The 15517-nt window shown below is 38.7% G+C and overlaps 2 protein-coding genes across 2 annotated transcripts in view; one reads left to right on the forward strand and one right to left on the reverse strand.

Annotated features, from left to right (window-relative positions):
• The window catches only part of LOC134842330 (uncharacterized), a 405874-nt gene that overhangs the window by 14803 nt on the left and 375554 nt on the right, over positions 1–15517 (forward strand). The gene's annotated exons all lie outside the window — the stretch shown is intronic.
• LOC134841270 (inactive phospholipase C-like protein 2) overlaps positions 11463–15517 on the reverse strand; it is a 28882-nt gene continuing 24827 nt past the window's right edge. Inside the window, exons 9-12 of the mRNA XM_063857144.1 lie at positions 15114–15284; positions 13779–13979; positions 13071–13528; positions 11463–12912 (exon numbers count right to left, since the gene is read on the reverse strand). Coding sequence (XP_063713214.1) covers positions 11643–12912; positions 13071–13528; positions 13779–13979; positions 15114–15284 — 2100 coding nt within the window. The 3' untranslated portion in view covers positions 11463–11642. The remainder of the gene's footprint in view (positions 12913–13070; positions 13529–13778; positions 13980–15113; positions 15285–15517) is intronic.

The following is a 15517-nucleotide window of genomic DNA, read 5'->3' on the forward strand; positions in this document are numbered from 1 at the left end:
TGAATTTATGTCTTAAAATCTGTGTTCTCATTTTTTAAAAATTGTGCTTTTCCTATTTTGAGAGATTTAGGTAAAAGTTGTCGATCAAAACTTGAAATTGGCCGCCAATCAAACAAAAATCCGAAATTTTTTAAAAGCTTTCTGGGGGCAACCGTCTAGTGGGCTATGTGTATGTATGCCTCGCTAAGATTGCTTCCTCCTTCCACGAACGCTACTTGGCTGTATTCGCGTTTAAAGCTGTTTTTTGCCAAGAAAAATCGGCTCTTTAAAGATCTTGCCAAAAAAAAGTTATCCTCAACGGAGTTTATCTGGCAAGATCTTGCAAGAATCTTGGAAAAGCTTTTTAAAGGGATGCATCTTTTTTTTTTTACAAAATCTTGCAAGTTTCTCGCAAGATCTTGCAAGATAAACTCCTTGATCGACTAAGGAAGTTTCTGCTTGTTTAAGTACCCTTTTACTGATTTGGAGTCCGAGTCACTATTTCGATTATGCAGAATAAACTTGATCTGACGTAAATGGAATAAGCAGAATGAAAATTAAAAACTGTCGTTGAGTTATTGTAATATGATTTTCATTATTACAGACCCACTGCTGCTCTCATTCGCTGGACAAATAATTTTGTAAAATTTATATACAATAGAGCATATCAGTACCTTGAGACAAATAGTATAATCTATCTTGAATTGAGTGTAAAACAGTTTTGTTTCTTTATAAAACACTTTAATCTTGTTGCAATTCAAAGTTGACTTAAAAAATCAAGTTAAAACAAAAAAAAACTGTTACTATAAAAATCTTCAAAATATAAACGAGTGTTCTCATTCGTTCTGAGATAATCTGTACCAGAGTGAGTTTTCTTCGTTTCAGAAACGGCAAGCTAAGTTGAATTTATCAAATAATTAATTCTTAAAAATAAGATAGAACGCGTATATCTTAACGTTCAGGAATCTGAGCAATTTAAACTTTTGGGAAAAACAACTTGGTAGCCATAGATTTTAATGAGTTTAATTTTATACTTAACTTTGCTAAGCATTAAACTCCATTAATTTGCCTCTGCGGTGTAAAGTATTTCAAACAACAAAGTTTATCTGACGTTAGTATCCTCTTTTTGTATTTTTCTTTGGATTTCTTTAAATTTCTACAGTATTTTAATCTCTAGACGTTTTATGAGACTAGAAAATAATGCTTCGATTTTTCAAGAGTTTTTGAATAAGTTCTCATTTTGAAGGTTCTGTCTGCAACATACTTGCAACATAATTGCAGTATAAAATTCGAAACGCGCAACATCAAAACTGTGCAACATCTTTTTTTTCAGTCATACTCAATCTGCTCTCAAACTACAGTGTTGACTTCAATTATCCGGTCATAACGAACAAAATTTGGAACTTCAAATGCGTTTTTCTCAAGTTGGGTTACGTTTAGACTAACAGTGAACAGAACTAAATTCACCAGAATTATTTTTTTCGCAGTTTTTTAAACGAAACTCGGACCCAAATTTTTACCCCCAAATGGGTCATTTTTTTAGTTGATTAAGAATTACGCTGAAACTTTCAAATTAATTGATGATAAATAAGAAACTTGTATCAAAAGAAGCTTCTTACACAGCCCAACAAACTTTTAAAAGGCTAATCTTCAACTGTATAGGTGAATATATTTATGATTATTAGCCAAAAAAAGTCAGCTTTAACATATCAAAAACTTAAAGTCTTTGCTTAAAAACAAATTTCAATTTAGTTGCACAATTTATAGAGATTTTACGTTTCTAAATTTTTGATGGGCTATGTAAGAGACTTTTTTGATTTCACTTTCTCAACAATTAATACGCGAAAGCTTTTGATTCCGAAGTTTGCAAAACCAATTGCTTGATAACAAGTTTGGTGAAATTCTAAGTAACTTTTTGTTCTCTTCATATTTTGTCTCATGTTCAACCAATTTGAGAAAGCGTGTTTAAAGTTTGAAATTTTGTTCGTCTTTTCCGATTAGTTTAAATCAGCGCTGTAGAACCTAGCAAATGGAAAGTTCTAAGTCCATATAGTTAAAAAAAAACAACTATAGTTGGAATTCACCATAGTCTCCATAAATGATGTAAGGTTTCAGCCCGAAAGTCAAAAGCTCGCTTTCTAGTAAATAATTGGACCAAAACAAGTTGTAATTGCACGTTTATATCTTTTGCTGTCGTCATGTTTTCTTTCTTTTGGTTAAAAATTATACATATGTTTTGTATTGGGCTATTTTTCCCTTCATTACATAATTTATTGGACTATTTTGTATTGGACTATTTTGTATGGGACTGTTTTGTGTATGCACCATGTACTTAAGTCATGCACTTTTCACTATAGGGCAGCAAGCAGAAAAAGAGGGTTTTTTGATAAGATATGCCACCAGATTTGCCTTATCAACAAACAATACAGTTCAAAGAGGGCGTCGATCCAAGATCTGGGGACAGATATTCAAAAAAATGATTTTTTGGACCATTTTTTGTAGTTCGACAAGTTCGTTTTACGTGCTTTTTCAAAACAGTATAGAGACCCTGTTTTGACAAAGTTTACGCATTTGCAAGTAGATGTATGTGTTCGGAGGTATGCGCTGTAGTTATTGTGGGATTGTTTTTGATAACAAGTATAAACTTAAAGAACATGCTGAAAAGTTAGAAACGGCAGCGAAAACATTGTGCATGATCTCTTTGAAGATATATTTTATTAAGACACCCAGTTGATGACAATATATATTAACTAAATTAAATCTACTTATCAGAGCAGTCCTGGTCAATGGCACAGTTATTAAGTCAGACCACGTCAAACTAGAATAAAAACAAAGACGAATTTGGAAAACTGTTATAGATTATCAAATTTTAAAGCATCAAACGTTTGAAAGAGGCTCATAAAGTTTGCGAAATCCACCAAGTGCTTGCATATTATCTACTCAATAAATAAACTCACATGGCAAATAAATTATTAAAAACAATTTCAGATGCTGATGAACAAGGAAAGAAAATAGGAACAAGGAAAGAAAAAATTTGAAAAAACCTTGGACAATATATCAGAAACAATGGCGTTTCAAGTAGTTTAACAAAAATAATTTAAGAAAGTCAATATAATCAATTAAGAAGAAATAAGGAACATCAAAAAAGTGAAAAAATGGTGATATATTACAAGAGGTGGTAGGTTCAATTTTAATAGCTGGATCGCTTTTTGAAATATTTCGCTCATAATTTGTTTCAAAAGCCACATTTTTTGGCAAAAGATTGTCAGGGGCTACAATGTTCAGTTGTCATTCATCCTAGTTGCTATTTCTTTATCTACTTATCTCTGAGAGTTCTCACACTATAATTAAGTGTGAGTTTGGTACCTGCCTGTCAATCAGCCTAGAACTGTCTAGCTGTTATGCGTTGACCTCTAGTTCACTCTCTTATTGATGCGAACTAGAATACAGTCAATTCACTATTTAACAGCCATCGTTTTATCATTTCTTGTTATGGCGCAGCCAGTGAATGGAGGGGGAAAAAATCCCCTTGGAATTGTGGCCTTCTGGCCTCCGAATCAGGCGGAACCACAACTCTTATGGGAACACTGGAAACAACGATTTCATTGGGCAATGGTGGCGAAACATGGACTAGTCTCGTCGGAATTTTACTTTGCATCGACATTGACTGAAGCACAGATTAATGACCTGGGTGACATTGGTGGCAAACCAAGGGAAGAAGGTGAACGTACACTGATATCGAATCTGTACCTATGCCTGGGACACGAGGGACAGAGAGCCTTGCACAATCAGCATCCACATTTAAATATGGAAACAATACGATATCCACGTTTTTTGGATACCTGTGTAGCTCTCTTCCAGAAAGAGCGAAATGAAACGTACGAGATGTACCAGATGTTATCGAGGAAACAAAAGGAGGGGGAAAGCTTAGAATCGTTCTATGAAGAATTTAGCGGAATGGCGGCAAGATGCAATTTGGGCACCCAGGAGCGGAAAAGGGTGAGAGACATGCTTATAATCAATATGAGGAACAGGGACGCGCAGAACGAGCTGTGTCGGGAAACTAAGACCCCGGAGGAAGCATTGAGAATCGCGATGTCGTATGAAAGAGGAGACAAGTACGCAAAGACTTACAAGGGCGTCGCATCCGGTTCCACGGGAGCGGTTTATCCATCGCCAGGGGGTTCCCTGCAGATCAAAACGGAACCAATCAGCAATATTCGTGGATCCAGGGGACGAGGAATGCCAAGGGGACGGGGCCAATACTCAAATCGTGGAGGAGGTCGAATACAAGAACGAATGCAAGAACGAAGATGTTACAATTGCGATCAACCGAACTTCACACCAGAACACTGACAGCGATGCCCAGCAAGAGCCGTCACATGCAACTTTTGCAAAAAGGTAGGGCATTTTGAGAGGACTTGCCGGGGAAAACAACAGTCAAGGGGGGGGCAACCGGTTGGACTAATCCAAGGGGATGAGCTATTCGAGGAAGAAGATACCCCCTCGGATGACGTGGGGCCCCAAGTTGCAACGAATTCAGTAAGTTTCGTTAAACGAGAACACCACAGCTGGTCATCAGAAAGTTCCGACGACTACATGGTTATGGCAATCAGACGGAAGAAAGAGACATTATTGAAAGTTGCCGGACCTAAACTCAAAATATATATCAATGGACACCCGATGAACATCTGGATCGACAGTGGATAGCCGATATCCATCTTAACATTAGACGATTTGAGGAGAACAGTGGGAAGAGCGGGAATTAACTTAAAACAAGATGACGCTGACAATGACGAATTCCGGGAACTACAGCAACAATCGGATCAAGATGTTGGGCAGAATGGAACTCGAGTTAGCATCAAACGGCTGGAAGACGAAAGCAGAAGTCCGAGTCATTGGGGGGACCAGACCATCCATCGTGGGTCGTGATTTGATGGGAAAACTCGGACTCCAGTTGAAGCAAGCAGATCCAAGGGGGGAAGTAATGAACATCCAGGGGACGGAAGACAATTCATGTGAGGAAGGGCACAACGAATCGGAGGATGAGCAGATGGACCAATGGCAATTATACTTCAGTAAGCTATTCCCAAAACTTTTTACTAGAGTCGGAAAAATTAGGAACTACAAGGTTCAAGCGGAATTTTTCAAAAATTTTGTACCAGTGCAGCAGAAGGGACGGAGAGTGCCGGTAACGCTCCAAGAAAAGGTGGACAAGGAAATTGATAAGCTATTAACCCAGGGACATATAGAAAAGTTGAAAGAATGTTCGGATCGATATTTTGTTTCTCCGATCGTCATCACCGTAAAACAAGACGGGTCCGTGAAGTTAGCATTGGAATCTCGAGAGCTTAATAAACAAGTTCATAAAAACAAATACCAAATGCCAAATATAGAAGAACTTGTAGATACAATGGGACAACTTATTTCCGAGAAAAAACAAGGGGAGGTGTATTTTACTACGATGGATCTAACGTACGCGTATGGGCAACTACCACTTAGTGAAGAAACAAGCGTGCACTGTAATTTTTCTCTGGTGGGCGGACGGTCAACGGGAACATACCGATTCCGGACAGGGTTTTACGGGCTAACGTCCATGCCGGCAGAGTTTCAACGAGTAATGGACTCAATTTTGAACAAATTCCCACAAGCGAACGCGTTTATTGATGATATTTTGGTTACAACCAAGGGAACGGAAGTAGAACACATCTCCTTGGTTGAAAAGATCCTCAGGAAACTAAATCGCGAAAACATATCAATGAAACTACCAAAATGCGAGTTTGCGAAAAGAGAATGCGAGTGGCTCGGCCATCGTATAACCGAAACGGGGGTTACGCCGCTTAAACGCAAAACATCGCCGATAGACGCATTCAACGCTCCTAAAACAGTCACTCAATTGGAATCATTTATGGGCTCAATTCACAGCTTGCATAAATATTTACCAGCGATAGCGGAGATGTCAGCTCCATTAAGGCCACTTCTCAGCAAGAGAAATGAATATAACTGGACCGCGGAATGTGAAAATGCTTTTCAAAACATTAAATTGGGGGTCGCAAACATAGTTGAATTAAAACATTTTGATATTCAGAAAGACATTAGAGTTGTCTGCGATGCAAGCCATAATGGTCTTGGAGCGGTTTTAGAGCAATTGGGTACAGAAGGGTGGCGCCCTATCTTGTTTCCATCACGATTCTTAAACGCAGCCGAAAAGAAATATTCCACTAACGAGCTTGAAATGCTGGCGGTGGTATGGGGGGCCGAATATTTCAGAAACTACATTTTAGGAAGATCTTTTACAGTTATCACGGATCATAAGGCCCTGATTTCATTACTTAACGGGAATAACAAGAAAAACAAAACACTCTTTTCACGACTGACACGTTGGCTAGACAGACTGATTCCTTTTGACTTTATAATAGAACACAAACCAGGCGCCAAGATTGGATTAGCAGATTACTTGTCAAGGCATCCTAGCGAACCCCCTAAACCGATAAGTCAATATATAATTTGTTCGCTGTGGCAAAAATCGCTTCAATTAGAAAAACCCTTGGTTTCACAGATGATTTAAAATCCCTTGGTGAACGATATCATCAGGACATTGAAGGAACTGGTTCTAAACAGTCTAGACAGTTTTCATCCAATCAGAAGCGAGAACGGAAAACATGCTTACAAACAGCGACGGTTGAGGGCGGAAAGTCATGCGTGAAGACACCGACCAATAGGAAACGATCAATTTGCATAACGCGTAAATCAAAGAAATCCAAGGGACATTCAGTGTGCTCTATATATTGTTCCCTTGGAAGACGGTTAAATTGGCCTATATCAAATAATTCAAACAAAATGGATAGTGAGTCGAATTGTTCTTTCCCAGTATTTGAAATTGAAAATGTTGAAATCGATTCCCAAACTAACCCTCCGAATAGACTACACTCTAAAATCAACTCTCCGCTTAGACTAGATAAAAACTTATTGAGTAGCGATGAAATAACTGTCATTAACCCTGAAATTGTTGCCATTACTAAAAATACACGGGATTCAAAAATTAATACAGTACTTGCTATACCTTCGAAATTCCCAGGCGAGCTTTTTCCGACCGTTAACCCAAATCAACAAGTTATGTCTATCATTCCCCGGGATTGCAAGGTTATCAAGAAATCCCAAGCGTTATTAGAATTATTTAATCTAGAATTTATTGCCTCAAACATACCGGCGGATGTGAACTTAGTACGAGTAAAAGAAGCGTTGGAGAAGAGGATTAACTTGAAAGAAGAACTCCTGAAGATTGGGAAGTACTGGGCCCAATACGCAAACGATTTGTCATTGCGGGACGATTGTGTGTGGCTAGATGGACGGCTGGTCATTCCTTTGCCATTACAAGTCCCAATTGAGTCGCGGATACATTATTACCATCACGGTAAAAGGAACATGTATGAAGCAGCACGTGACGTCTGGTATCCCTACATGTACCGCAGTTTGGCAGCAAAGGCCACGTACTGTCAGCAATGCACGGAAGCGGGTAAGAATCTAAAATCGTTATTACCCAAGGGAGACATGGGGAAGGTCCCTGAACCAAGGGAACCCAATGAATGTATACAATTGGATTTCTGGGGGCCAATAAACTACTTGAACGAGAGTAAGAAATATGTCTTGGTTGCTACGGACCGGTTCTCAAGGTGGCCATCAGCAATGGTTACTACCAGTAACACGTCAGATAAAGTCTTAAAATTTCTCGATAAATACATAACTCAACATGGAGTACCCCGGAAAATACACGTTGATCAGGTATCATGTTTTACATCTAATACGTTTAAAAGCTTCTGTAACAGCGAAGGCATCGAGCAATGTACTCACCAGTGAACGATCATCGAGGCACGGGCTCCGTTGAACGGACAATAGGGAGTTTGAAGAATTTTGTCCTAACCTATGCGACTGACAAAGCGCATAAGTCTCTAGAATCGATGGTCGATAAAACGCTAGGCGCGCTACGATTTTCCAAAAATGCAACTACTAAATTAACACCTTTTGAAGCCCACCACGGCCGGGAGGCTAACACCGTTTTACGCAATCTTACGAAAAAACCAAGTTTGAAAAATTTGAATTGGAAGAACGTCTTAAAACAAAAATGTTTGTGTTTAGACGAAAATGATCCTGAGTTGAGTAAAATTGCATTCCCTCAGCACTCGAATTGGGAGGAAAGGTCCGGTCTGACATACGCTCCAGCTTTAAGAAGGGCCCCTATCATGCTTGATAGCGATCAGCAAATGGACACGTGTCCAGGGGAGGGATCGGGAGTTGCCCCCGAAAATCCAAGGGAGTAAAGACACTGGCCCTAACGTCCAAGGGAGTGGAGGCGCACGCGACCTGTACCAGCGTACAACCAGCAAGACCCTAAATCTGTACAAACTCTTAAAATCTAATGTTATCTCTGAATCCAAACATACTATCAAGCTAAAAAACGGATCTGTTCTTAGGAAAAGTGCAGTGGCAGAAAAGCAAAAACCCATACTTCCCAAGAAACGGAAGCCGGCTACGCTCAAGGAGATGTTATCGAGAAAGAAAGGGGTAGTCGAAAGCCCGAAATCAAAAAGGCCAAAGGCTATGAAAAAAGTGTCGGTAGCAACCTTCCAGTCTGACAGTTCGGATAGTGAAGATTACCAGCCACTAAATATTATCCCTGCACGATTGCCAATAGAAGTGTTAGCGAGACATGAAGCGGTTGCGGCGGGACAAGGCCCAAGCGGCAGTACAGCAGTAGCAGAACATGGAACGGGAGCAAGAGTAAAATCTAGAGGGACGAAAGTGAGGCGAGGAAAAGGGGGACAGAAACAAGGAAAGGGGAGCCAAGACCGACCGGCGTTAGCGGCGAGAGAATGCCTTATGAATAGTAGCCAAGAAGAAGACGTCGAATCTGGCAGTCAAAGTGAAAGCTCGGGGACCAGAAGGAGTACCAGAAGAAGAAAGCCAGTAGATAAAATGGGAGGAGTCATGATCGATAATATCCAAGGGCCGGAACAAAAAGGAAAACACCCAGGGGGAGAAGGAAAGTGAACCTTATTTAAAACTCATTTAAAACTCGTTAGCTAGGGAGAGGGATGGCCATAAGCCTAAAACTCAAGTTTGTTGTATTGTGTTAGTTGAGGCGGCAGGTTGAATATTATTAATTATTATATTAAATTTAAATTACTATGTAATTAAATTTTACATCCATACGGAAATGTCAGGGGCTACAATGTTCAGTTGTCATTCATCCTAGTTGCTATTTCTTTATCTACTTATCTCTGAGAGTTCTCACACTATAATTAAGTGTGAGTTTGGTACCTGCCTGTCAATCAGCCTAGAACTGTCTAGCTGTTATGCGTTGACCTCTAGTTCACTCTCTTATTTATGCGAACTAGAATACAGTCAATTCAGTATTTAACAGCCATCGTTTTGTCATTTCTTGTTAAGATGAAGGTACGTTTGATTTTTTTTTAAATTTGTTACACTGATGCGGGACGAAATGTGTTATTTCAAAAAATGGACTTTAGCCAAACCTTTGTTGTTTCTCTACTAAAACATTTGAGAAGAAAGAAAATTTTTGTGAATTTGCATTTTTCCCCAAAAAATATAAATTTTCTCTTACAAAAAATGAGGAGTAGCCATTTCTGCAGAAAAACTCCGCACAACCGTTTTTTTTTCGATTGACGTTTTCATCTCAAATTTGACAGGGTAATTTTTAAGAAATTTCGAGAAGTCTAAATCTCAAAATTGAAAATCTTGTCTTTCCAAAATCAATAACTTTTTTCTGCTAAAAGCAGGACGTCGCCGATAAAGTAAAAAAATTCCACATATCTGTTTTCTCTATTGAACAATTAACCCGAGAGTTGACACGGTAATTTTCGAGCAGAGAGAAAAAAACTTCAAAAAACGCTCAAAGTTTCAACTCTTTTACTTGTTTAAAAGCCATATCATTTTACTTAAAAAACTGGGCATAGCAAATTATAAAGTTAAGCTTCCGAGAACCTGCTGTATCGATTAAATCTATGATATCATAATTAGCAGAGAGAAATGTATGAAAAACGTTAAACAATTCAAAAAACTGTGATGCTCGGAAAAGTCCACTTTCTGAATTGCTTACCGTTATTCGGACATTTCTCAATGCAACCATTTATAATTTGCTTACCTTTAGAAAGCTACCTTTATAGCTTACCTTTATAATTGGCTATGCCCAGTTTTTTAAGGATTGTGGGAAGCACCTTACGCCCAGATTTTTTGACCCAAAAACTTATGGCCTTCTGACAGTGTTTTGAAATAGTTTGACTTTTCTTGAAAACTACCGTGACAAACATAATTTTTTCCCTTTGCTAGTACTACTATTGGCTGTAGGACTTTTGTTTGGCCGATAGAATTTGCCTTGTAGGGCATTTGATAAATGAAGGGTGCATTTGTAAGGACCGGATGTTCCTCTCCGATCTATCATGGTATCAAAATTTATTCAAAATACTCCCTCCAATTGAAATTTCAAAAAAAAAAATTTCTCAACTGTTCTTAACTTTTTTTTGTTATCATCTCAAAGACAAATACTTTTAAAAAGATTGCGGCAGTAGTTCTCAATCAGGCATTGCTTCTTTAAAGCAAAAAAAATCAAAGTCAAAATAATAAAAATAATGAAATTCACGCTTTTTTTAAATTGCCCTGACCAGAAAATCTTATTCACAGAAGGGTAGGAAGGAACTATGACCTGAGATTAGTTCTTTTTTTTCGACCGTTGAAAGTGGAAAAGAGCTGTGATCAGGTGGCTTGCTTTTTCTTAATTATCTTCACGCAAAATCAGTATCACAATTGAGTGACAGATGGTGCCGAGTCATATATCATATTAAAGCGTTCCATGCAATCTGATATTGATTCATTTTACAGAAACTTTAGTGAATTTACGGTGCGATAAGCAAGCGAAGAGAGCGAAAAACATGGCAAACTTGAAAAAGAAACCTGAAATTTTGTTTCGATTGAAAAAAAAAATGTTTGCGTACAGATTTTTCGGAGAAAGCTGGGCACATCTTAATTTTGATGTTAGCTTCTATATCTCTTTCGACTATTCTCTAAGACGCACACAAAAAAAGAATGAATCGAACTAACACTAACTACAATTTAAGTTCTACAAAGTTAGTTTGAAAGATAATCGCTTAGTTTGCGAAAAATTTGAACCCATTTCCTAGAAACATGCAATTGGAAAATTAAATCAAGTGCGTTTAGAGAATTTTATTTACGTTTTAAAGGATATTTGCTAGTTGATGACCAATTGCGAACGTTTTGTGCTACCCGCTCAACCATCGGCTTTTCTTTTTTCTGAGCTCACAGAATTTTTTCTGATAAAAAAGAAATTATTCAGAAAAGACTTCGAGCTGCATGGAACATGCTTTTTATCTATTCCATCCTGTAACAATTAAGTTTCTAGATTAACACCTGGCATCCAAAAAACAGTTTGAAACTGTTGCAGACCTGGAACTAATATTTTGAATTTGCAAATAGAATTTGTTTTTAACTAATTTTATGCAGGCTAACATAAACTCTAGATAGATTTTACAGCAAATTATTGATTTCACAAATTTGGCTATATGAAATTTACACTCTCAATTAGGTACAAATTTATTGCAAAACATTGTTTTAGCAGTTTAAGCTGAAGTTTAAACCATGGTAGTTTGGTAGAAATATTGATTGCCTTGACTTGCATTCGTTTCATCTTCATCTGAAACTTCATTTTTCTCTTCACGACTAGCCACTTCAGCAGTCGGAGATTCAAGTCCTGACTCATAACCGCTCGTTTGCCGAGTGAATGCTCTAGCTCTCGGCTTAACGACTGCCGAAGCACCCCTCGGTCCCTCTTCCAAATCAGGCGCATAACCTTCCGACTCGTCAGCGCCCAGGTAACTGTCAGTATTCGCCCGCCCATGATCAAAATCAAGACTACTCTGAGATTTAATATTTTGGAAGTTATCTACACTAGTTGGCTCACTTTCTTGGAAGTTCTGTTTTAAATAATCATCATCCGAGTAATCATACGCGTTAATATTCATATTTCCAAATTCTTCTTCAATTTCAGCAGCTAAATTTGACAGATTTAAATTGTCTTCTAAATCTAAACTATCTTCTCCACTCAAAAATGAGCTCCGTTCAGTTGGCAACTTTTGGTCAAATTTCTGAGCTGAACTCATAAACTGACCGTCATCTAACTCTTCATCGCTTGAGAACTGATCGTTGTCCGAAAGACTACTAGCTCGACCTCTGATGAAACTTTTAGGAGCACCTTTATAGCCGCTTCCTGTAGCTCTATTGCCGTATCTAACAGACCTGGCAGGCATTTTGGAACCTTTGCCTGGCAGTCTCGGAGCTGGCGATGGTCTTTCAACACGGTTGACTGGTCTGAAACCCTGACTCGGTCCTGGATCATGTGATGCTTGTCTTTCTAGAGGCTGAGGCTTACGTTGAGCAATTTCAAAGGGTGCTACTTCCTGAACTTCGCTTCTATTAACAGCTTTTTCAGAGGGAATAAACGCAGAAGCTTCAGTATGAGCCACGAACATGCTATTATCTTTGGCCGATCTGGACCTTTGGTAATCCTCGCTCGACTCTTGGTGCAAAGGCGAGTTATGACAGGACTGAGAAACTTGGTCTTCCAGGGGCGAATCATAGATTGGCACAGTGTTCTCGTCAAAAACATTAGCTCTGAGTTCGTCGCTAGACAGTCGGGTCGCTTGCAGCTCCTCGACATTCTGAGGATCTTGAGGGGGGTTGTTCGTACTTAGGTTCAATACGGGAGTTTGATAGTGGGAGGCATATTCGGATGACAGAAGGGCGGACTTTCCAAGCAGCACTTGGTTTCTAATGGAGGTATGGTTCGTATTTTCTTTGAAAAGATTGGCAATTGAAGACATGGCAAGCTCGTGAATTGAAGACCTGAAATACCAGAAAAAGTTTCTTTCAGTTAATTAGTTTTTAGAAATGTTATATCAACTAACCACAAACAGTCGTTGCCAAAATATACTTGCATACTAAACTTCCAACACAAATATGAATATTTTAAGCACTATCAATGTTTGAAAACGAAACCTCACCGGTTTCTGGTTCTCAGACTAGAAGTGTTCAGGTTCCACCTCTGCTCCGCCGTCATCTGAAGTTCACTCAAACCCTGTTGACCACTCGAATTGGGCACACCAACTGTGGCACAATGCGCCTCATAGCCACAGCTGAACTCATCGGGGCTAATTTCTCGCGGAGGAATCTGTCCGTTTCTCACAATATAACCATTCGGATGCGAGTAGGCGCTCGGGGAAACCGGACCTGCAGTCGCCAAGTTTGGAGTTGAAACGTTGTTTCTTCGACTAAATCTGAAACTCTGGGACTGGTAGATTTCGAACGACTGTCGATTCTGATGGTCTTTTAGCTCGCTCAACTTTGGTTTTCTGCCAATTTTAAGAAAACTCTTGCGACGTTTTTCTTTCCCTGGGGGCTTGGTGTTTGCGTTGATATCCACGATTACGACACATGAACTTGGTCCGAGAAGCGGTACGACCTGGATAATAATGATCCGATATACAATCTTAAGTTACAGGTTGTTTCCCCAGAATAAATTTACTCTATGAAAACCACATTAAGTGTTATTCTTTCTACTATTACCGATATCATTGTGAATAAGAACTAAGTGAGACAAAATATCATCGATGGATAGTGTTCACGTAAACTGTCAAACACATTCCGATCAGTTATATGTACTGTTTGTAGCAGAATCTAATTTCAGCTCCTTTAAAAAACATTTGACTGACCTTGAATCCGGCAGCAATGGATGCAACCGGGATGACGAAGTCGGAGGAGAACTTGCGCGACTTGGACAGCTCCTCGTAGAGGGTGAGGCAGAAGAAGGCCATGCTTGGGTAGTTGATGGTGAATTTCTCGGGAGTGGGCGGCAAGTTCATGCAGTCTATGTATCGAGTACTGGTATCATTCATGTGCCCTTTGATCTCCACCTACAACAACATTCTGACAGAAATATTGACAACAACATTCTGACAGAAAAACCGACAGAAATATTGACAAAAGCGTTAAGAACTCACTCCTAGAGCCCTTGTGCACCGAAAAAATTGGTGTCGAAAAAAATCTTCAGCAATATTCCTTTCTGACCAAGTGAACATTTTCCCTTAATCAAAATAAGGAAGAATTGGGTAGTTCATCATGATGTTAAAATAACATCAGCCAATCAAAACTGATTAATCAAAATGCGAATATTTCAAAGAAAGCCTGCACATTTAGGGCGTTAAATCAAAATGACACAATAAAAAAACAGCAACTCAAGCAACCGAGCTGATACGCCTTAAGAACACCGAGACACGAACTGCTTAGCTGTTATGAAGAGGCCACTAGGAATCAGTTTTTGATGCTTATTGACAATTTTTTATTGGTTTTCTCTATAAACCGTTCAGCGAATAGGACACTGTTACAATTTTACAAGATTTTGATTTGTTGCAAGTTTCCGATAATTAAATCCCTTCATCATGAGAACAGCCCCCAGTAAGTAAAGTCACCGTTCATAACTATAATCAAAATTACATAATAAAGAAAGGTAAATTACCTTGCTCCCAGTACTATACATAGCCAATCGAAGATTGGAAAAGAGTAAAGAACGCAAGTAATAAAAAAAAACACTGACTTTCTTGAAAAAATCTCAACTTTCGAATATCTAAGAAAAAATTGATGCCCTTTAAGCTCTTTGAATTTCTAAAACAATTTATGAGCGGCACTTTTTTGATAACATGAACCCAAGTAGAGAAAACTGCATCAATGGGTAAAGTTTTTATTCCGCTGGAAATCTAAAAAATTAAATTCCACTTTCGAAACTAGAAATTGTTCACGTTTTTTGCGCCATTTCCATGTTTGTATCTGGAAAGTGCTATTTACGTCACTTTCAGCAGATGAAAGTGAATTGAACTCAAAAAACGCATATATACCTAAAGGCATTCATATACGCATCAATGTACTTATTAGAGACTTTAAGACTTTTTCCTGAAAAAAAATCAGCAAGACCTCTATGAGAGTCTTCACTACGTTCATTACTCTTAAGAAACTGTTCACTAATATGTAGACAAGGTCGATTTATTAAATACCTGCAAAGTCCACCTGTGGCTGGGCATGGCAGCAACTTGAGACTGGATGAACGCCTGAATGCGACTGACAAAGAAGAACATCACCTCCAGTTCCAGACACTCCTGACTACCCATCGCAGAGTAGATCGGCTTCAGAAAGTAGCCACAGTTCCCGTTGCTCTTGAACAAAGCCTACAGAATCACAGAAAGGACAATCAAACCGCGGTAAAAGAACAAAGATAATTGACAAGATTTTTCCGCGTCGGAACACGATTCAATAAAAAATTGCCTCAAATTTCTAAACTATTAATTCAACTCTAGATGCTACGTATTTAAATTTGAGATTTTACTCAGAGGCAAAGCTGCGCTTCGCAAACACTAACGAGAACACGACAAAAAGCAGCTCTATAAAGTGCAATAAAAAC

Source organism: Symsagittifera roscoffensis, chromosome 3 (assembly GCF_963678635.1).
Source record: "Symsagittifera roscoffensis chromosome 3, txSymRosc1.1, whole genome shotgun sequence".
Lineage (NCBI taxonomy): Eukaryota > Metazoa > Xenacoelomorpha > Acoela > Convolutidae > Symsagittifera > Symsagittifera roscoffensis.